At 37.0% G+C, this 24,694-nt stretch overlaps 1 protein-coding gene across 1 annotated transcript; it reads left to right on the top strand.

Annotated features, from left to right (window-relative positions):
• Positions 11,144-24,514, top strand: LOC109708228. The gene is made up of 6 exons (XM_020229879.1): positions 11,144-11,338; positions 11,425-11,615; positions 19,293-19,403; positions 19,486-21,014; positions 23,467-23,539; positions 24,052-24,514. Exons 1-6 carry the CDS (start codon positions 11,251-11,253, stop codon positions 24,205-24,207), a joined length of 2,148 nt encoding a protein of 715 aa, XP_020085468.1. The 5' UTR covers positions 11,144-11,250; the 3' UTR covers positions 24,208-24,514.

Raw genomic sequence — 24,694 nt, 5'->3', positions numbered from 1 at the left:
CCTCCTTCTTCTTCCCTCCACTTTTTTCCAAAGAGAAAAGGTGTAAATCCATCTCCCAACACACACCAAGAAAGAAAGAAATTAAATCAGTTAGCTAGCCGCTATGTTCCCAATTAACTAAATTAGTCTCTCGCTGCTGCTTGTCTTACTACTGCGATTTTGAGTGATGAGTCTGTTAGTCAGGGAGAAGCGCCAACCGGGCGGCTGCGCCGACTTCTTGTTCCAGCTTGTTGGCTAGAACCGGCTTCTCACCGAAAAGAAGCAAAAGCACTTCCCCAGGAAGCTCCTCCTAAAGAAGCACTTCCCCGGCAACCACCAGTCCCCCGTTCCCAACAAGCTGCTTCTGGTACTACTTACTCTCTTATCCTCCAAATTGCTATGCTTTAATTAGCACTTTAAAAAATCACCCGTATGAATGAAATGTTTCAGATAGCGGAAGAGAACTACGAGGGATTCCCGAGTGTCAGGAAGAAGCCGCTGCTGGAAGACAACGACGCGAGCGACGCGATGCGCTCGGCTGGGCTGGTGGCCCGGCTGATGGGTTTGGAGTCGATGCCGATCGCCGCCAATGAAAATCCGCGTAAATCTTTCTGTAAGGTGGGAAATGCTAGTGGTTGGAGTAGGAAAAGTAGCAGTAAAACTTATGATGGGTATTGTTAGGGATGTCGATGGGTATGAATATCCGAAATATTATCCGAACCCAAACCTGAATCTAGGGGTGGCAATCCAGCTCGCTGTTCGCGAACCAGCTCGTGTTCGGGCTCGAAAATGAGCTCGAGATCGGCATCGCTCGTTTAGTAAACGAGCCGAACACAAGCTAAATTTTTCAGCTCGTTTAATAAACGAGCCGAACACGAGCTGGGTTAGCTCGCTCGTGTTCGGCTCGATAACAGCTCGAATAATATATTTTATATTTATATAATTTATTTAATTTATATTTTTATATATAAATAAATAATTATATATAATATATATTTTTTATTTAATTTTTAGCAAAATAAAATATAAATGCGAGTTTAATTATAAAAAGACTCATTTATATGTAAAGTTTCAACTATTAGATCAAAGTCTAATAGATAAGATTTTTAAATTTATTTTTTATATATATTTAATCTAATTCTTTTTAATTTATTGTTCGTTCGCCAGCTCGTGAGCCAGCTCGTGTTCGTCGTTAAACGAGCCCAACACGAGCTGAATTTTTCGGCTCGATCTTTAACGAGCCAGTCGTGTTCGGCTCGTTTAATAAACAAGCCGAATACGAGCTCGTGTTCAGCTCATTTACACCCCTACCTGAACCCGAACGGGGCGGGTTTACCCGAGCTAAACGGGTATGGATTCGGTTATAGGTATAGAAAATAAAAACCCGACAAATATGGATACGGGTATGGATTTTGTATTTACCTGACCCAAACCCGAACACGAACCCGAATAAATTATATATATACATAATTTATTTTTATTTATTTAAAAGTTTGAATAAAAGATCGTATTTCTCATATATATATATTTTTTATAAAAAAATATAGTTGCTGTAGAACTTGTATGATAAATGTGTCATATTATTCACCACAAAATTAAACTTCTGTAATAAAGATAAAAATTAGACATCAATAATAATTTGAGCACTCAAAACTATCTTCGTTTTTTGCTTTTTCGACTTTTCCCTTCGTACTCCCATCCGTAAAACTAAATTACTCTTTCTCCCGTTTCTCAAATTTGTAATCACATTCCACTCACCGATTCAGCATCCATAGCACCATTTCAAAACTAAAATCTCTGTCTTTACATAACAAGAAAAAAGATCAACATCTTTTCTATTTTAATAGTGAAATTTTTATTTTTAATTTAAGTTGAAAGGTATTTAAAGCTCTTTGTTTTCCTATCTATGAAACCTTAAATAAAAACTATACTCAAGTTGTTTTATGTTGAGTTGTCATGCCCCGGATTATAGTGGAAGCCGAGGTTACATCAACAAACCCATCGCATGCACAACACAAGGATACACCTTATACATTCGAAGTATCAACAAAACCTATTAAAAAAAAGTTAACTAAATCCAATAATAACGGGTATCAGAGTAAAATCAAAACTATGTATTATAGCAATACTGTAGATATACAATCATCATCACACTAATTGTAAGGTACCGGACTTCTAAAACTATGAAGTTACGGTGTATATTTAAGTGGTTCCGGTGAGGTTGCAGTGAAATGTAATATACCGGATCTTTAAATATAAAAATAAAATAGTGTGAGATATTATTTTTATTGGGTTTAGAGAAGTGAAATATAGATTGGAAATGACCTGTGCTGAAATCGGAGCGAAAACAGAAGATTTAGAATTTTCTGTGAGAAGCGGGGCAGATGAATTAACAGAAAATGCACAGTCTCAGAAAATTATGAAAATTGGAGGATAAGTCAAAAATATTTTTATGAGGCTAGATTTAAGATTTCATATTTTTCTGACCCCCGTAGAGTGAGAAATAAAATCCGAAAGTTATCTGATAAAGATTACAGTTCGGTACAGCTTTCGGTGACTAAACGGGGTCGAAACTGAAAGATTAAAATTTCTTTCGTTAAGTTAAGCAAAACCGAACATGACTGTCAAATTTGAGCTCAAACGGATATTCAGGGAGCTCCGGCGAAAGATATCAGATTTGGAGCTGCCTGATGTGAATAGTGTATGCTACTATTGAGGGTTGACTATAAGTAGAAGCTACTAGGCTTCTTCTTCCTCCTCAGCTGCAGCCAGCACAAGCATCACACGCACATGGTGAAGGAGAGAGAAACCCTCTCTTTCTCTCTCTAAATATCTCTCTCATCTCTCTAGATCTTTCGCCCAAATTCGCGGCGTTGGTGGAGATCGAGCTTGCGAACGCGTTGGAGGCGACGGATTGAGCTTTCGTGCGCCCGTTGGAGAGACATGCTTCCGTCTCGGCGTTCATATTTTGGTAAGCTATCGGGATTTGGCTTAATCCTTAAGTTTAAGTGTTCTAATAGCCTCTAATGTGAAGTTAGCTTGTTAAATCCTTAATATTTGGATTGTTTGGAGCATATGTTGAGGCTAAGGTGTGAAAATGGGGGTTTACAAATTAGGTGGGGTTTGATCTAATTTGACCCTTCGTAAACCTAATTGCTAGGTAAGCGAACGCGTTGGCGAAGTCGGTTCGGTTATTCGTCGAGCCTACGCGAAGTTATTAAAGAAACGGACGTTTAGGCTTCGTTTCCGCCTGGAGGGCCGAGGCGACATCGTATACTCATGAAAACAGATTTGAAGCATCGTGGCACATAACCGAAGACCTTTAATTTTCGGATCGTGAATTGGAGGCCGTTCGGGTGGTCGCGCGAGAGATCGGGCCAAACCGGGTACCGGGTGCCGCGGAGGCCGATTGCAAGTATCGACAAGCAATCGGAACGCGAGTTAAGGTGGGTTGTGCTTACCGAAGCGACTAGGTCGCCCTTTATGTCTTAGCAATGTAATCTCACGTTGATGCATGTGCATGTAGACAAGGCTAAATGATGCATGATGTAAAGTAAATGCATGTTAATAACAATGCATGCATAGAGTAAATGCAAGAAAAGTAAAGAATGTATGATGAGCGTGATAAATAAATAATGCAAGCAAGTAATTGGAATGCATGATGATAATAATGCATAGTGTAAATGCATGTTAAATAATGATGCATAGAGCTATACTAGTAAATGTTAAGTAGAGAACATGATTAACATAAGATGCAAATACTAAATGGAAAGCATGCTAAGTAATTAATGCTAGTTGATGTAAAGAATGCATGTACTAATTATGCATAGATGGAAATGCTAAGTAGAGAGCATAATGAGCATAGCATGTATATAATGCTAGTTAAAGTAGAGAATGCAAAGTAGCATCATGAGAGCTAAGTAAGTGACATGATAACTCTAGTGTAAATAGAGTTGATTGGACAACTAGGTTGTCAGATAGATCGAGTGGCATCTAACCTAGTGTTAAAGAACATAGGTCGATTAGTAAACCTAGAGTCGAACAATCTAGGTGTGTGGCATTTGACCTAGTGTTAGTAAACCTAGGTTGAACTAATAATCCTAGAAGTGGACATCTAGGCCAAAGATGATAAGAACCTAGCAAGTGTATCTAGGTTAAGTGATGTGGACATAGAACCTAGAGTGTTGGAACCTAGGTTGATGAGTATAGTGGTATAGCCACTAGATTGAGCTAGGTCGGCAGTATAGGGTTGGCTATGAACCCTCGACCTGTGGTAAGTGGATTCCGGAATCCCAGGACTTTGCTATGTTCCTTGTACGGGCTAGGGCGTTCGTGCGACGATTTCGCCGCCGAGCTTTGTACAGAGGTTAGATTGGGGGCGATCACATAAAGATCACCGCCCGGGGCTTGAACCATTGTGCTGGCGTTTGTGCGACGATTTCGCCGCCAGAGTGGTTAAGCCATTTGAGGATCAGACCGCCAGAGCAGACTGAGTCCATGCTGGGTAAGTACGATGCGGGTGCCTCCAGGTGACTGAGTCTGACATGACCGTTGTTCGGTGTGGTGCGACTCGTTCGCCGCCAGATGGTATGTCAGGTCTCGAGCTCTCGCTGGGTAAGTGCAACGCGATCGCCACCGATGGTTAAGTCTTGTGGCTCGAGCCGTGTTCAGCGTGTGCGACGATTTCGCCGCTAGGAGGCTGAGTCAGAGTGAGTGCGGTAGGCTGACTGAGCAGCCGGAGCGCGGGCTATCCGCGGATGATTGACTCGAAGCCGAGTCGGGTGGTTAGCTATGATAGGGTAGAAAAACCCTTATGAGCTAGAGATAGAGGCTTGAGCTAAGGTAATAGAAACCTTCGAAGCCAGTGGTTAGTGTTGTGATCCTAAGGTAATAGAAACCTTAGAGTAAAGTTATGAGCTAAAGCAGCTAAGTAAAAGTAGAATTAAATAATCTACTCGTTGTTAAATGAGCTAAAGTAGCTAAGTAGAATCAAGCAATCTACTAGTAAAGTATGGAAAAGCATAAAAGATACATATTGCATATTGTTAGGCCTAACATGTATTTCAATTGAATATATCTGCATCGTATATTGTTGAACTGACATGTTGCAGGGCCTACGTAGACCTATCGGTCGAGCTTTTCCCTTGGGTGGCCGTACCCACTGGGAACCATGGAGTTGGTTCTCACCCCACGTTGTTTTGGGGTTTTCAGGTCGTTCGTGTGCGGCGCGGCGGCGCGAGGCGAGGGCGTAGCTCAGTAGATAGCGCCCCACCACAGAGACCGAGGTAGCAGTACCTTGAGACAGTCTAGCTTAGGGGTCTAGAAGACAAGAAAAGAAAATGTATCAAACTCTGATGTAATAGTAAGATTGTAATTTGGAAGTAAAAATGTAAACTGAAACTGTGATGTATAACGTGATTGTGAAATGAATTCTTGTAATAGCAAGTAGATTATGTATTTGATACTTCCTTATGCAATCTGGATTGATATCCGTTCCTTGTTGGAACATTCGTTGATTGTTTGGATTGCGACGCTTTGGACGTACGGGGGAGACTCTGTCCGCGTACAGGGGAATTCCTGGTCCGTTCGGCGGTCTGTCGGCGGCGCCGCGACCCGGTCCAAATTGGCAGTTGGTTGCGGGGCGTGACACTAATCCTCAAAATGGTACAACATTTCTGGCCACTCCAAATCTGAAAATACTATACAGGCTGCTATATTCACTGATAAGTGGTCTAGCTACACACACAAAAAAGGTAGAAGATGCTAACTATTCGCGATCCCCTTATCTCGATCAGTCGTTAGTACTGAAAAATAAAATATTAAAAAATGTATGAGAACTATAATCAATAGTCCCTAGTGGGTACGGTCGACAACACTGATGGTTTGCACCACTAGGTCCATAAAAGACAACAATAATAAATAATTGAGCAGTATAAATGAACATGTACTAATATAAATAATTGCTGAAAGTAATTACTACTATCATGCCTCTACAATATAACTAAAAACTATAAATCACGTATTTCATGCATCAATTAGATACTGAATAAAATAATTTAATAATACTCAATTATAGTGACCGACTCAACAGTCAGGTATAGCCTGAGCCGCCTCGTGTCCAGTACCTACCTATAGTGGTCTGCTACTATGCAGGCTACTGTTTGGCCCATACTATAATAATATTTTATAGCCTAACCTTCGGAGTGACACTCGCGGGGCGCTATCCCAACCGAGTATAGTATCACTTTAAGCTCAAAATAGCATGCAAATTGTAGTCAAATGTGATAATCAAACAAATCATGATAATACTATCATAGTGTCCCAAATATAGTTATAATCTCACACTATCTGTGACTCTCTATTGGCCTCTAAGGCAATATCACATAATACTCATAGTAAAAAAATATGCATATCTCAATAGACTCTACAAATAGATGTCAAAATACTATTATTATTTCAATTATGCCAATAGTTCATCTCATAGGCTAAATATTATATTATGGACATAAAAATTAGTCTACCAATTTTAACAACACGGAACCCACCTGGGTCTTTTTCAGCAAGTCCATTAATGGGGCTGCTCGAGCGGAGTAGCCTGCGATGAAGCGGTGATAATAGTTGACGAGCCCGAGGAAGGATCGCAGCTTGGACACCATCGTGTGCGCCTCCCATTCGCAGATTCCGAGCACTTTCTGCTAATCCATGTGGAGTTGTGCTTGGCCTATCCAATGGCCAAGGAAGTGCACCTCCTTCTTCGCGAAGGAGCACTTTTTCCTCTTGGCGAAGAGTTGGTTTTCCCGTAGCACTTGAAAGACTCTCCGCAGGTGCTCGACGTGCTCCTCCAGAGTGTTGCTATACATGACAATGTCATCGAGGTACACTACCACGAAGCGATCGAGATAGGGGTGGAATAGCTTGTTTATCATAGTGCAGAAGGTCGGCGGCGCATTCGTCAGGCCGAATGGCATGACGAGGAACTCGTAGGCTCCATACCTGGTCACGCATGTTGTTTTCTCCTCATCACCTTTCGCGATCCTGACTTGGTAGTACCCCGAGCGAAGGTCCAGCTTAGTGAAGAGCTTCGCTCCACCAAGTTGATCGAATAAATCAGCAACTAGGAAAATAGGGTACTTATTCTTTACCATCACCTTGTTGATTTTCCTGTAGTCAATACAGAGCTGCAGGCTTCCGTTACTCTTCCTTTGGAATAGGACCAGTATTCCATAGGGCGGTTTCGACGGCTTAATGAAGCTCGCATCGAGGAGGTCCTTCAGTTGGCGCTGCAACTCCTCGAGCTCTGGCAAGGCCATGCGATATAGTGCCTTTGCTGGCGGCTTGGCTCCTGGCTCGAGCTCGATTGCATGGTCCACTTCCCACCTGGGTGGAAGTTTCTTAGGCAACTCCTGGAGCATGACGTCCTTGAACTCCCCCAGGACTGCATTGATCTCCGCTGGTGGGTCCTCCTGGCCGCAAGGTAAGTAACTTCTCCGTGCTTCACCCCCTTCTGCAATTGCAAAGCGGAGAGGGTGTGGGTTGCCGCTTGTTCACAGCGAATCGCCAAGACCATGCATGGGGTTGCCTCCTCCACAATGCTCAAGGTCCCGAGATGCGGCATCAGAACCGCCTTCGATGAAGCGAGAAAATCAATGCCGAGGATAACTTTGAAGTTGTTGATGGTCACGGCGGTGAAGTTCGTTGTACTTTTCCAGGGTCCTACAGCGATCGTCACCCCTTTGGTTACCCCCGCGATAGGCTGTGCCACCGAATTGACAGCCTTGATTTTGCTCGTGTCCTTCTCAAGGTTGAGGCCCAGCCGCTTGGCCTCAGCTTCAGAGATGAAGTTGTGGGTCGCTCCAATGTCCACGAGTCGCAACACACCCATCTTTGTCTCCGCTTGATCCTGACCCTCCTTGGCTAGGATGGCGTTAACGGTCTTTTTCTCTGGGCAATCCCTCGCCCAATGATCTCCTCTGCAGACGTAGCAAGAGATCTTTTTTTTCTGCGGAGGGGCCTTTCGCTTAGGGTCCTTGTGATCTCACTACTCGCGGCGATCTACCCCACCTTTGGCCTTGCCCGCCTTAGGTGGATTGCTGTGAGTGAAGTTCGATTTCTCATGCTCCGGAAGATTCTTCGCCAAGGCAATAGCGGAGCTCACATCCTTGACGTCTCTTGCTACAAGCTCTTTGTTAGCCCATAGTTAGAGACCGCCAAGGAAGAAAAATAGTCTGTCCTTTTCAACCATGCTAGTGATGGCAAGCATCAGCTTGGAGTACTCCTTGACGTACTCCTTGAGGGTTCTCGTGTACTTGAGCCGTCGAAGTTGCCTTCACACCAAGTATTCGATGTGCTCTGAATAGAACTGTGCCTTTAGCTCGTGCACGAAGTCTTCCCAAATCTTTAGCTCGTATTGGCCTTTCACGGCCTTTGCGGAATGCCGTCGCCACCATAGCATTGCGTCGTCGGCGAGGTACATGGAAGCGATTTGGACTTCGGCGTGCCATAACTAATTCTGAGGGCAATTTCATAAATTTACTTCCTTTTTTAATTTTGGGATTTGTTTTGCGTGGTAGCGTGAGTCGCGCTCTTCGGTTGGTGGACTTTCCAGTTTCCACAAAAGCAGCCATGGCGACTTCTCAGGAAGCATTCGAAAGGTGGGCACAGCGTACTTGCATTTGTATTTTGTACCGTGTGTTTCTTATTTTGCTTATTAGCCTTTTCAGTTTTCTATTTTTCTTGGCTCAGTAATAGTTTGGCAGATGGGCACTTGCTCGAGCATCATTTGGTTGGATGATAAGATAATTAGATAAAAATAAAATATTTTAGAGCTTATCTGATTGATTGATTGATCTGTCAGTCTGCTAGTAGATCATCTGGAACGCAAGAAATTGTATCTTCTTTCGAAAGGCTAATACCGATCCACTGTTTGCATTGGATACGGTTAAGCGGTTAATGACCCAGTAGAAGGATCTCTCATGCCCAAATGACTGTTTTCATAATGTAATATTTTTTTTCGACTTTATTTTTTTCGACAGGGGTATACTTTCTCAACCTTTTTATGAATGAAGCAGGTAGTATGCTATCTTTTTTATCAAAAAAATATATTGTTATAGTAGCACGAAGTCCTCCCAAGTCTTTAGCTCGCATTGGCCCTTCGCGGCCTCTGCGGAACGCCGTCACCACCATAGCATTGCGTCGTTGGCAAGGTACATGGAAGCGGTTTGGACCTTGTCATCCTCGTTCTCCAACTGCAGCGCCTTGAGATAGCGCTTCATGTGCCATAAGAAGTTGTCTATCTCCTTCTCATCATGCGTGCCCTTGCCCTTGAAGCATTGGGGTTCAGGGACGCGAATCTTCGGGGTGTGCTCTTTCTACGTCTTGGCGCCTCGAGCCACCATTTTTTTGAGGATCGCCACCCTCGTAATAGGTGATACACTTTGCAAATACAAGAAAAAATCTGTTCGAGCGGACAGAAAAAACTTCTGTATTTGTGGCTGGTCTGTTTCGTCCTATAGGTAAGATTATATTTCAAAAAGAAAGGGGGCACTTTCCACTGACTCTATTTTCAAACTGGTCATTTTTCTGAAAAGGCTTCCAAAATGGGCCCGAGGGCATGATAGATTAAGATGCTATCAAAGCCAATCACCAGCCGAAAAGTGTGAGATGAGTCTCAGTTGAGCCAAGATCGGAATGATAGGTTAAGACGGCATTATAGAATGACAGGTTAAGCCAAGGTCAGAATGACAAAGCTAGCGAGACAAGTCTCACATCGCCTAGTGATCTTGGGTTGTATATGTGATTGGGTTGGCAAGGACATCAGACCTAAATAGAGGGAGTCTGTGACATCCCAATAGTCCCACATCGGATGAGAATATGGTTGTGATTCGATATATAAGAGATCATAAATACTAGTAATATAACAACTTGGTCCATTAGCAATAATAACTCGCTGGGTCTAAACCACCGGTCCAAAATGCTTAATCCTAGTTCTTATTATTAGTGTTCATGGTCTTTTATATATCGAATCACAACTCCATTCACATTTGATGTAGGATCACACATATAGTCCAAGATCACTAAGCTATGTGATCTGATGTAGGATCACACACATAGTCCAAGATCCCTAAGTGATGTGAGATTTGTCTTGCTAGCCTTGTTATTTCGACCCTAGCTTGGCTCCGTCGAGACTCATCTCATACTTTTCGACTGGTGATTGGCTCTGATACCAAATATAACGACCCGGCCCATTGGCAATAATAACTCTTTGGGTCTAAACTACCGACCTAAAATGTTTAAGTTCAGTTATTATTACTAGTGTCCATGATCTCTTATATACCGAATCACAACCTCATTCATATCTGATGTGGGACTAATAGGGCCTCACATTGAGGCTCAAAGTGTCACTCCTTCATAGGTTGTACTCTAAATGTGCAATTTACCCTTTTCTTAGCTTCCTCTATTTCATGGGTTAGTAGAACAATTTGGGTTTTTAGAAAGATATGTTTGCCAACAAATATTTTCTGAGGGGTGTATATAAAAGATTGAAATTTTTTAGGAGTATATAGGCAATAAACCCAAAAGAAGGGAAAAGAAAAAAAAAAAAAAGATAAAAGGTTAAAATATATAGACATTTGCTGAACTTTAGCCAGATTTGAAATTGCCTCTTAATCTCTTTTTTATTGATTTTTAGCCCCCCCTATTTACGAAAATTATGAGTTAACTCATTTTCTTAGCAATTTTGGTGTTTATTATTGTATTTAAAATTTCTCTTTATAAGCTAATAATTAACTATAATATTTTAGAGGAATAAATGGTCATTGATTTTGTAATATATTAAATTCAAATATATTTAAATATTGTTTAGTTTTCTAACTTGCAGTCTACTATTTTATCGGCTTTGTATTTATTTATTATTATTATAATTAAAAGATGTTGATATATGTTAAGTTGCAAATGTATTTTATCGACTTTTCATTTCACTGGCCTTTTAATTTGAAAAGAATTTTTAAATTGCCTAGGAAAGAATTTAAACCAAACTTTAGTTAGTAAAATGGGTGTAAATCAACTGAAAAAAAGTTTACTGGTCACTCCCAAAATAGACTAAAGGTCAGGGGTGCCTATACATTTTATCCGACGATAAAAGCCGACGGACCCCTAAATTTAAATGTAAGAGCACAATTGTTTCGGGGACCCGGTGTATGCACCTGGGAGCAAGGTGAAGACGAACCCTCTTCTCCCTCGGCTCCTCCTCCTCCTTCTCCTCCTCCACCCACGATGATCTCCTCCAACTTCGCCGTTGCCTGGTACTGGGTCATTGAAACCCTAGCCGACGACAAGGGATTCGACACCTCCGTCCTCAAAGGTAACCATGATCCTTTTAGCCCTAGGGTTTCGTCTGTTTCGCCTTTCTTGTTCCTCATGGCTAGGGCTTCGAATGCGCTGCTGCAGCTCTCATGTACCTTGCGCCAAATTTCTTCGCCGATGCGCCGGAAACCGTGCTGGAAAGGGTTGCGCTGAGGTACTTGGAGGAATGCGTGGATGAGGTTCGCGACTGTGGCGGCGAGATCTCTTCTCCGCCTCGTTCTCCGATCGATGGGTCGAGATCCTGCGAGGAAGTTCTCTGCTCTCACCTGAGGAAGGTATTCATTACGCCATCATTTCATTTGGATTTTATTTTATTTTTCAAAATCTTGGTGTTTGGTCGTTGGATTGGAAGGAAGAATCCGTTGGTGATGCAATGATGTTTTTGTTTTTTTTGCAAAGATTTTTTTTTCTTTGAAGAACTTTTGTTATCATTGAAATCAGGAAAATTTCAAAGGAAGGTTAGAGAGTGAAGGTAAGAAATCGTTTTAGAAATGATTAGTTGTTTTTACGGTTACATGTTAACCTGGAAAAATGATGCTTCTTGGTGGAATAGGCCTGTTCTTTGTTTCCTACACAATATAGGAGAGACGGTCAAAATGGTGCTGTAAGGTTGAATGATTAGTTTTTGCCTACATTACACAAGACCCCGCAGACTTTAGCCCGTCTCAATTACCTCCCTGTATTAAAAATTGTGTCAATTACAGTCCTGCACCTTGCCGCTGTCTCAAATTGGTCCAAACAAATTTTGAGATATTTATTGAATTAGGTTGTAGAACTGCACTAAAACAAGTTGGCATATCACATTGTTCCATATCTCAACATCTATCTAATTTGCAACTCAAGGAAAAGAAAAAAAATATTAGATAAAAGATATTTTTTATTTTGCCAAAACTATAAAAATTGGTAATTTACTGAACAATTTTATTCAAACTATATGACTCTTCCAGACTAATAATAACTAACTTCATATCTATACTTGTTTTTTCAAAGTTTTACAGCTAAACTCAACAATCATCCCAAATTTTGAACCTGTTCAAGATGATGGCAAAGTGAAAGGTGGATATTGATGCAATTTTTAATGTAGGGGTGTAAGTCAGACACGGCATAAAATGCAGAGGGACCTTTCGTAATTTAGCCCTTAGTTTTTTGATTCTGAATCTTGGTAAAACAATTCTGTAATTTGGGTATCCTGTTCTTTATATCTGTTTCATGCAAAGTAATTTGTTTCTCGCATGCTTGTTGTCCATGATTGGATGGTTGTTTTCTTAAATCCGTGAATCTTGGTTATAAAACTCTTCAAAACATTTTCTTGAGTATATAAGTGAGCATACATGCATGGAAGCTTAGTATTTTCACCTACAAAGGCTGCTATCAAAATGCATAATTTTCTGTTGGTATTTCTCATGATCTTTAATATATAATAGAAATTGGTGAAACATGTTTGTTTTTGCGAACTGTCATTCATTGAAACGTTGGTCTTATTAAAGGTTAACTTTTAAATATTGGTATTAGTGACTTTGTCTACTGACTACCTTGATACTTCATTGATCGCACTTTGGGAAATTACCTTGATATTGATCGCCCTTTGGGAAATTAGCTTTCTTGTCATTGCCTCTTTAGGTACTTGATTTGTGTCCTTGTTGAGGAAGTTCAATGTAATACTTTACCCTTAAAAAGCGCATTCTTTTGGGCTTTGATGGATTAATGCCATAAAGTAATTAATGATGTCCATGTAATTATTTATTTATTTGATCATAGAAGATAGAAGATAAAATTATGGGTTTTTAGAACTAAAAATATAGTTAAAATCGAAAGGCTTAGCGGAAGACTGCTGCTACTCTCAAATTTTCTTTCCTTATTGGTGATCTATTTGGACCTTATCTCAGATACCTGCATGGACGCTAATGTTTCAAGGTACTAATTCATGGATAAGATATCCATAGAACAACTGAATTGGTGCCGTGTGAATTGATTACGACTTATTACGATACAAAGGAAGTAATCGTTCTCCAAACTGAAGTACCTCTTACAACAAAAGTAGCAAATCACTAGCTTATTAACGTATTTGATGTTGTAGTTAGTGAATGTGGAGAATAAAGAATAAATAAATGTAATAGGTTTCTATTGATTATTTAGAATGAGTCTACCAGTCAAGTGGTCAAGATTTCTTTGGAAGGGAAATTCTTTAACTTTCTCAAGACAGCTTGGAAAGCAGCTGATCCAGCATGAGGAACCTTTGCAGAGATAACCCTTCACGGAATTTGTGGTGTTTCAATTAACTGAAGGAACTTTTGCGATTTATCACAATTTTAATCAACTTAAGAGGTATTTCTTTTCCACAAGTCGTATTATGGGCCATTGAAAAGATTTCTTTTGTCTCCAGATTTCTAGCTGTTGGTTGTGATTTGATAAAGTTATTTGAGTGGTTCATGTGGATCAAATATCTTCGCAGTCTATTTCTTCTTCTATTACTATTTTGCCCATCCAGCTTATATATTTTATATAATTGCAATTGAGTTCCAGGCTTCCAGCTCCTATATAGAAGTTTCTGCTTAGTTTCGAAGCTAGCCAGTGAAACACCTACTTCTGTGGCTTATGATTTGATAGCGGATAAATGAATTCATTTGAAATCTTTTGTCTTTATGTTATGATGCAAGTGTTCACAAGGGAATCTCTATTTGCTAGATGATTGCTTGTGTGCTTATCGCTAGAGAAGTATCTACCGAAATATAAAGAGACACTCTTGTTGTCATTAAGAAACTGATTTGTCTATCTATGACAATGGAAAGATATTGGCATACTTAGTTACAATTGAAGTTCCAGGTCTTATATAGAAGTTTCGGTTTACTTTTGGAGCTAACCAATGCAACACTTGTTTCTGTAGGCTTATGATTTGATGGTAGATAAAGGAATTTGCTCGATGTTTTTTGTGCCTTAATGCTGTTTGTGCACTTATTGCTTGTGCACTTATTGCTTATGTTGTTTGTGCACTTATTGCTAAAGAAGTACCTACAGAAATAAACAACATAACTCTTTGTGATTTAACTATGTATGAGGATAGAAAGATATTGGCGTAATTAGAGCGCGCGCACACACACACACACATATACATACATACATATATATATATATGTGTGTGTGTGTGTGTGTGTGTAGAGAGAGAGAGAGAGAGAGAGAGAGAGAGAGAGAGTAGGGCTACTATACTCTTATGAGTATAGAGCCCTTCGTACTCATAAGTTGTTTTCGATGATGAAGCTTTCGAATCGACGATCCACTCTATTAAATATGATCTAGAGTATTTGAAACTTTTAGAATATAAATTTCGTAATTTTTCGAAATCATAACAAAGTTCATCAAGCGGGCATAAAATGAATGGTCAAAATCGAACGATGTCATAAAAATGGATGATCGGATTCTTCAATTTAAGATCGGAGTTATTGATTTTTATCTAGGTAGTGAATAGAATTTTCTATAAAAAATTCAACCGATTTTGATTCTTTTACACCGTTAAACTGGCAAGTATCCTATACTGGCTGTTAAAAATTGTCAATTTTGTGACCTTTTGATCGTAAGGTAAATGATGCCGAAAAATTATGAAATTTGATTTCTAGAAGTTTTAAATGCTCTAGATAATATTTAATGGTATGGATCGTCGATTCGGAAGCTATATCATCGAAAACGACTTATGAGTATGAGGGTGATCGTACTTATAAGAGTATAGTAGCCGAACTCTATATATATATGTGTATATATATACACATATATTTATACACATACATATACATATATATATAGACATAGACACACTCTATATATATATATATATATATATATATATATATATATATAGTAGGCGTACTATAGCTCTTATGAGTAATGAACCCTTACTACTCATAAGTTGTTTTCGATGTGGAGTTTTCAAATCGATGATCCACACCGTTAAATATGATCTACTAGTATTTGAAACTTTAAAATAAATTTCATAAATTTTCGAAATCATTATAAAGTCCATCAAGCGAGTATAAAATGAACGGTTAAAATCGAATAACATCCTAAAATGATGATCGGATCTTCAATTTAAGATTGGAGTTATTGATCTTTATTTAGTTAGTGAATAGAATTTTCTATCAAAAATTCAACATATTCGATTCTTTTTCACCGTTAACTAGCAAATATCTCATACCAGCCGTTAAATATTGTCATTTTGTGACCGTTTGATCGTAAGGTAAATGATATCGAAAAATTATAAAATTTGATTTCTAGAAAGTTTTAAATGCTCTAGATATATTTTAACGATATGGATCGTCGATTCGGAAGCTCTATCATCGAAACTAACTTATGAGTACGAGGGCAATCGTACTCATAAGAGTATATACCGGGACTCTCTCTCTCTCTCTATATATATATATATATATAGAGTTCCGTTGGGATACTATTGATGTCACCAAAGCCTTTGGTGCTACCGAGTCTTTCCGCCGTTAGATTTAACTCATGACTATTTTCGCCCGTTAGATATATCCTATTCAACCAAATAACTTACTCACCCTAGGATATATAGTTATATATATATATATATATATATATAATATATATATATATATTATATATATATAATATATAGAGCTAGTCCTCCTATACTATCTATGTACCAGGCTCCAGTACTATAGTCTCGTGTTTGACCTTAGGGTGTTCAATCAACGATCCACACCACCGTTAAAACTGATCTAGGGTATTTAAAGTTTTTAGAAATAAATTTTATATTTTTTCGACATAGTTTACTTTATGATCAAGCCATTTCAAATATTGTCGGAATTTCAATGGCTACTATGGGGAGTTTGGAGTTTAACGATGTGAGAAGAATCTAAATTTCCTTCAAATTTTGATAGAAAATAACTTTAAACTATCTAGATTAAGGTTAACATTTCTGTCGCTTGAATTTAAAAGTCTATGCTCAATTTTAAATATTATTCAATTTCCACCGTCTATTTTGACATAATTTATTTACTAAGTAAACGATGTAAAAAAAAATTAAAATTTTATTCCTAAGAACTTCATGTACCCTAGATCATATTTAACGGTGTGGATCGTTAATTTGAACACCCTAAGATTGAAAACAAGACAATAGTACCGGAGCTTCGGTACTATAGATAGTATAGTAGCCTAATTCTATATATATATATATATATATATATATATAGAGTTCCGTTGGGATACTGTTGATAGCACCAAGCCTTTGGTGCTACCGAGTTTTTCGCCGATAGATTTAACTCATTGACTATTTTCGCTCGTTAGATTATACTAGTCAACCAATAACTTACTCAACCCTAGGTGGCCCACATCATCGTAATCGTATATTTTTTTATTCAAGGGTCGAAAACCTAATAGCACAAATAGCTTGGTGCTATTGATAGTATTCTAGCCTAGTTCTATATATATATATAGAGAGAGTTGAGCTAGAATACTATCGATAGCAAACGGGCTCCGTTGCCACCCATTTGTTTTCGATGATAGAGTTTCCAAATCGACGATCAACACCGTTAAACATGATCTATACCAGTTGAAGTGTTTAGAAATCAAATTTCAAATCTTTTCGACATCATTTGCCTAATGATCAAAGGGTTTCAAAATTTGTAATCTTAATGGTCGATATGAGGCGTTTTCTCGTTTAACGGCGTAAAGGTATCAAAATCAATTGAATTTTTGTTAGAAAATTCTTTAAACTATTTAAAACAAGATCTATACTCTTGATCTTGATTACAAAACTCTTATCATCATTTTTTAAAGAATATTCATTTTCAGCCGTTTATTTTTGTGTCCACTCGATGGATAAGAGAACAATATAAAAAATGTATGAAATTTGATTTCTAAACACTTCAAGTGGTATAGATCATGTTCAACCGGTGCCGATCAGTGCAATTGAAGGCTCCGCATCATCGAAAATATAATGGGTGGCAACGGAGCCCGTTTGCTAGTCGATCAGTATTCTAGCCTCAAAGCTCGGTTATATGATATATAGAGAGAGAGAAAGAGAAGAGAGAGATAGAGAGAGAGAAGAGGGGTGAGACTAGCTACCTATGCTTTCGAAAAGTATCGGAGCCTCCGTGTTGTAAGTTGTTTCATGATGGAACGTTCGATTCGGCGATCGGTTCCGGTTAAACATGATCTACGCTATTGGAACATCTATGAAACCAAATTTCATTGAATTTTTTGACTTCGTGTTGCCTACTGTGAATCGAGTAGCCTCAATTGAGACCAGGCTGAAAATAAAAAATTTCATAAAAAACAGGATAAATGAACTCAAATTCAAATCGGAAGTATTGTTCTTGTGTCTTGATGTTAAGTAAATGTTTCTATTGAACAGTTTCATGTAATTTGAGATATTGTCTTACAAAACACGTTGAACTTAAACGCTGCCCACTCGGCGTGTTAAAAATAGTCATTTTTGATGGACTCTGATATCGGCTTGGTAAATGATGTTGAAAAATTATAAAAGTTGGTTTTAGATAGTTCCAATAGCATAGATTATGCCATAACAGAGTCGATCGTGCGAAATTGGGTATCTATCATCGAAAACAACCCTTACAAGTACGGAGGGCCTCCATAGCTTTCGAAAAGACGGACCAGACGACATCTATATAGTATAACTATAAGTATGATATATATAATATATATATAATAATTTCCTTCTCTCCTTTACTCTTTATTGTATATTAGAGGTAAAAATATATATATATGTATGGTATTATGTTATATGGCATATACGGGTAATTTCAATAGCAGGTTCCTGCAAAACATAGTGAATTGACAGAATACGTCTCTATTAATTCACTTTCTATATTGTCCCTACAAAAAGTTCTAATATTTTCAAAATATGTTCCTCTATGTTTGTTACCCGTTAGAAAAACTGTTAAATTTCAATTTTGGGGCCGATTCACAACCATATGTCCTTCCAAAAGCCCATAATAATATAATAGTAAGAGGGTAAATAATGTCTAAAAACTAACCTGGGTAAAGTATTTAATCTATGGTTAACTAAATTTTCTAATGGATTCCGCAACGACAGGGACATATTGAAAACATCATACTGTTTGCAGGACAATATATAAAAGTTGAAAAAAAACGCTTTTTTTTTTTTTGGGGGGGTAAAAAAGGGATTATTTTTAAAATTTGCCATCACTATTTATTATAGGACCTGTAGGAATATACCGCAATATTAAGTATATATAATATTATGATATACTAATATTATATATATAGGCTGGCTACTACTAAAATCTCTTATAGTATAAGACCCCTACTACTATAAATTTTTTAACAACGTTGAAATTGATGAGATGTGTGTTAGGATGACTGGGTGGTCCCATTTAAAATGATAGTTGTCCTAGGGTTGAGTTGGTAGTTGGATTGATAAGTATGAATCTAACGGGTGGAAATTGATCAATGGTAATACAATCTAAGGTGAAACTTATGAGTATAAGGGAGGGCCCTACTCATAAAAATATAGTTAAGGCCGGACTTATAATATATATATATCATATATATATATATATATCTATATCAATACATTATATATATAGAACTACGGCTTGATTACTATCAACTATCACTCAAGCTTGGTTGGCTATATAGGTTTCGCCCCTTAGATGAAAAAATGTACGGTTAGGATGATGTGGGCCCCCTAGTGTTGAGTGAGTTATTGGTTGAATAGTATAATCTAACAGGTGAAAATAGTCAAAAGGTTAAATCTAACGGCGAAAAACTTGGTAGCACCAAACGCTTGGTGCTATCGATAGTATCCCAGCCGGACTCATATATATATATATATATGTGTGTGTGTGTGTGTGTGTGTGTGTGTGTGTGTGTATCTTAATTTCTCTCTTTCCTTTTCCCTTTTATTCCAGCTAAGTTGCAAGTGCTTTAATTTTTTCCCCCTTATCTTTTTGTTGGCTCAGATGGAAACTTCAAGCAATATGGAAAAAGATAGATTCGGGACATACATTCGTGGTATCCACCAGTTTATTATTCAAAAAAGGGCTTCCGTACCAAAACTCTCTCTTGATCTGGTATGCAAATTTCTCGGTTTTGTCTATTCTCAAATAAAGGACCTATTTATTCTGCTTACCCAGATTACTTTTCAACTTTCAGCTCAAAGGATCTATCTTAGAGGGCAAGTATCCATCTCTGTCGGAATGCAGTGGCCTGATCAGACATGATCAAGAAGATCTTTTACAGTCCAATATTGAAGGCGAGCATGAAAGGGTAAAGAGGCTTAGATTCAGCACCCGTGGTAATGGAATGGAAATATCCCAAAAAAGCGCTTCTGGGTCTGCACAGCGCTTGCTCAATCAATATTTTTCTGATAGTGACAAGACTGATCGTCTACACAAGGACATTGTGGGTGTTGAAGGCAATAAAATTCAGTCGTTAGAAAGGAGTGACACGCTTAAGCCATCTGGCAAGGAAAATACAAATTTAGATGATGATGAAAGACACTTAAGCGCTCAAGTTCCAGATGCTCTGATTTCTAGCAAGTGCACCCAAATCTCGGTAAAGGATGTTTCTATACCACATAACAATAGCACTGCTCTTCCAAATGCACATAAAAATAGCACTGCTCTTCCAAATCCACATAACAATAGCACCGATCTTCCAAATTTGCCGCTCAATGAATGTGGTGAAAAATTAATTCCCACATGCACTGAGAATGATCAACATCATGGCAACACAATTGGCATACCAGTGGCTTTGAGCAATGATGTGTTAGAAGATGCTGATTTTGAGCCGGCTGATGAGATAGTTGCTGCGGTGAAGCATCATCTATTGAGGTCTCAAGCCAAAAACAATCAGGATTCGATTGTTGGGGATTGGACTGAGCAGAGTTTGTGCATAAAATGTCACAATGGCGGTCAATTGCTGACTTGCAGTGCGAATGGGTGCTCTGTAGCTATTCATGATAGCTGCTTGGGCTCGGTTGAGTTTGACAAGGCAGGCCTCTTCTACTGTCCCTTCTGTACATACTTAAGAGCTAAGAAAAACCTTTCTACTTTTCTTGGTAAGGGTATTGGTAGAAGGCAAACAGGTCAAGCAACAGTTGTCAAACTGTTAGATGATCTCTCATGTCATTACCCAACTGGCAGGTTAAATGGGGATTCCTTAAGAGCAGAACATCACAAGAAAATGGAAGTTACTGACTTTTCTAGACAGGCAGAGAAGCAGGTACGTGTTGTAAGATGTGATGATTCTACTAGCGTGGCGAAAATAAATGATGAACAGATTGTGGATGAAGCTGCAACTACTGTTGAGGGTACTGATACTGCATTTTTGAATGAACAAGTGGAGAACCTTCAATCCACAGAAACCCATACAGCAGTTGACAATGGCAATTTACCTTGCAAAAATGGTAATACCTCTCATGGAGAACATGATGCTGCGGTGCTACAGCAGAAAGGTGAAACCAGTACAGTAAACGATCATCAAAATATTCAAGAACCCAGCAGTGATGAGCAAGTAAAAGATACTTTTGACGATGATACGGGAAATCAAGTGTCGCCATCACAAAACAGTGGGAGGCATCATAAAAAAGCGCAAGAGGCTGACCCAGAAACTGTTGAAAACCAAAAGAGGTTCAAATCATCGCCAGGAAAAAGAAGACATGCATATCAAGCCAAGCGTTAGTAAGTATCTATATATTTGGAAGAGTTTGGCTTAGCGCTGTTTGCTTTTTATTTGCCATGCATTTTATAGATTGCTGCTAACACGATTCTTTTTAACATCATTAGCTGTAGAGCCAAGACCATACCTAGTTTTGTAAAATAGTTAACTGCGAATGATTTAACAAGATAACTGGCTTATTGGAAGTATTATTTATAGTCTCTAAGAGCCCGTTTGTCTTCGGGAATGGACCAGAGGGTACAATTATGTGGCTTGTCCTCTATTGTAATAAACATGGCTTTATTTTTATTGCATTATTAGATAGGTACCATTTCCAAAATTATCACCAAGTGCATTCTCATTATCCCTGGTTTTAATGAATTGTATGGAACAGTTTTTTCCCCCTCTCCCACCGGGTTTGCAGCCTTGGTGGCAATCTTTATCTTCCGGGTTACAATTTCCCCTATTAAACGAATCCAAAGAAAATATTCTTGTTCTTTTATCATATATGTGGAGCCTATGAAGGAAAAAATTGTCAATCTAATAGACTCGTATAAACAAGAATTGGCATGTGCTATATGCAGGCAGTCACATGACAAGGAGATTGGCCATCTTTTTTTATGTGGTACAAATCTCAAAATTCCTCATAGATCTCTTGCTTTCTCTTTTGGAAGTAATTGTACAAGCATCAAATCTGGCAAAGGGCATTTTTCTATTCCTTTTTACTTTCAAAATTTTAAAGCACTTGAAGCAGCAAAATTGTGATCTCAGGGCAGAGCCCTTCCAAAGTAACAGCAGTAACTCTTTATTTATAAAAGCTGTTTAATGAGTTAATTCAATTATTTTTTGGTATGTTCTAGATCCTTTCGTCTCGAAGGTAGCGTTTGGTTCGGGAACAAGGGGGGAATAAGCCCGTGTTCGGGCTTATTCCCCCTTTTGTTCCCAAACGCCGCGTTTGGTGTCCGGGGACAGTAGTTTCCGGATTCTTGGAATAAGCGAGTATAAGGCTGGAACTGCTGTTCTATCCTTTTCTTGGAACAAGCTTGTTCCCAGATGAGAACAAGGTTAATTAAAGTCTAAATTTAATTTTAATGGTAGTAAATCATTAATTAATCTAATTAATATATTTAAATTATTATTTATTGCTTAAATAATAAAATAATTTAATATAATATATTAATCAATTGTAGTTTTATAATGAATTTTTATTTATTATTTAATTAATAATTATTAATTAATATTTATTATTTAATTATTATTATAGCTAATATATTAATAATTCTTATTATTAATAATAATTAATAATTATTAATTAATATGTATTATTTAATTATTATTAATAATAGATTAATAATTATTAATTAGATTTATTATTTAATTAATTAATATTTATTATTTAATAATTATTATAACTAATAGATTAATAATTCTAATTATTAATAATTATTAATTAATAATTTATTATTATAACTAATAGATTAATAATTCTAATTATTAATAATTATTAATTAATAATTTATTATTATAACTAATAGATTAATAATTCTAATTATTAATAATTATTAATTAATAATTTATTATTATAACTAATAGATTAATAATTCTAATTATTAATAATTATTAATTAATAATTTATTATTATAACTAATAGATTAATAATTCTAATTATTAATAATTATTAATTAATAATTTATTATTATAACTAATAGATTAATAATTCTAATTATTAATAATTATTAATTAATAATTTATTATTATAACTAATAGATTAATAATTCTAATTATTAATAATTATTAATTAATAATTTATTATTATAACTAATAGATTAATAATTCTAATTATTAATAATTATTAATTAATAATTTATTATTATAACTAATAGATTAATAATTCTAATTATTAATAATTATTAATTAATATGTATTATTTAATTATTATTAATAATAGATTAATAATTATTAATTAGATTTATTATTTAATTAATNAGTAATATTTTGATGTTAATTAATTAGATAATATAATTTTAATTTCAAATTATAACTCTTATTCCTCTTGTTCCAATTTAACCATCCAAACACTATTTACCTTATTCCTAGAAACAATCCAATTTTTATCCGAACGCAAAATTGGTCTAGTTCCTGCTTATTTCGAAACTTATACCTATTCCTGGAATAAGTAGTTCTTACTTATACCCGAACCAAATGCAGTTGAAGAAAATCTGATACTTTAAATTTTCATGTCCAATAATTGAAGAATAATGTAGCAACCTTTCTCCCAGTTTCTCCATAGTGTTATACATTCTTCTTTCCTATTAGGCATTTCATATTTCTTATACTTCATCTTGTAAACTTCCTGCAACCTTTAAATTTGATATATATAATAATAGTAACTAGTGAGTATCAAGTCATCCTTTTCTTGTTTTCGGCCTTCTTGCAATTGTGTGTGGACTTAGTATTGTATATGTATTTTTGCAGTTCAAATCCACTAATGCCTCCTGGGAGGCGTACCAAACTACCTTGGACCCCGGAGGAAGAAGCAACTCTAAAAGTATGCAGTCTTTTTCATCTCATTTTTTCCTACTGATAGATCTAGTTTTAAAAGTATGCATCCTTGTCTTTTTCATTTTGTCTTGCTAATAGATCTACTTTGTTCTATCCTGGATTAGCTTTAACTTTAAAGATTGGCATTTTACCAAAGGGTACTTAAGAGTTACTGATTGTTTGTTTATGTTTGAAGCCCATGCTTTCTTGTGTTGCTTGTAGTACAGCTCTTTTATATTCTCTCTCTCTCTCTCTCTCTCTCTCTCTCTAGGATCAGGAACAGGCCTTATTAGGTACATGTTTTCATTTTTTTTTTTTTTTGCTTTTCAAACACGAATTCTATGTAATGGAGTGTGCTGAGTCACAATCTAATTGCATAGAATTTGTGATTAAGAAAACAAAAGAATAACAACCGCATCAAACAACGCCTTTGCTTGTAATTATTGGGGACACTGTTTAATGAAAGATGTACGGTTTAGTGTCTAAAGTCACATTTTTAGAGTTATCTTGTTATGGCAGGAGGGAATGGAGATATTTGCTGCAGATGGCAGCGGAAACATTCCATGGAGGAAAATTCTCGATTTTGGTAGCCATGTATTTCACAAAACTCGTATGCCCGGTGATCTTAAAGATAAATGGAGAAACATTAAGATCAAGGAGGGGATCCAAAAGTAAAATGTGTGTGACATACTTTAAATAGGTCCATCTCTGTTTCAGTATCTTGCAAATATCTACCAAGGTATGTCTGCCCTTGTTTTGTTACTATATCTTGGTTGTTTTTGAGTGTACAGGTCGATCTCGATTTTGTTGTAACTCTTTAAGTTATCAATGTACTATTTCAAATGTATGGCTGCTGTATGCTTGTACAAGAGTAAGGAAAGAAAAAAACCTGAAAATAGGCATGAATCCTTTTTTGGGGTAAAGTCCACTACTAGTCCCTGAATTTTTTTTGTCAAGTTAAATTTAGGACTTTTGATTTTGACATTGAAGACCTTAAAGTTCAATAATATTTCATTTTAACCCCTTTTAAGTTATTAATAAATGCTTCATTTTAGTACTTCAGAATAAAATTTATGGTTTGCACCTATTCATCTGATTATTAGATTTAATAAATTTATCTATTACTAGTAATTTCAATTGTTACATTTAGATACTATATTTA

Source organism: Ananas comosus, linkage group 3 (genome assembly GCF_001540865.1).
Source record: "Ananas comosus cultivar F153 linkage group 3, ASM154086v1, whole genome shotgun sequence".
Lineage (NCBI taxonomy): Eukaryota > Viridiplantae > Streptophyta > Magnoliopsida > Poales > Bromeliaceae > Ananas > Ananas comosus.
Note: the sequence above shows the minus strand (reverse complement) of the source record. Positions and strands in the feature narration are given on the sequence as shown.

Bases quoted from the DNA above. Each gene is read 5' to 3' on its own strand.
- LOC109708228 (XM_020229879.1), top strand. From the start codon at position 11,251: ATGATCTCCTCCAACTTCGCCGTTGCCTGGTACTGGGTCATTGAAACC. The intron at 11,339-11,424 runs GTAACCATGATC...GCGCTGCTGCAG, and splicing joins CGACACCTCCGTCCTCAAAG to CTCTCATGTACCTTGCGCCA. The intron at 19,404-19,485 runs GTATGCAAATTT...TTCAACTTTCAG, and splicing joins CAAAACTCTCTCTTGATCTG to CTCAAAGGATCTATCTTAGA.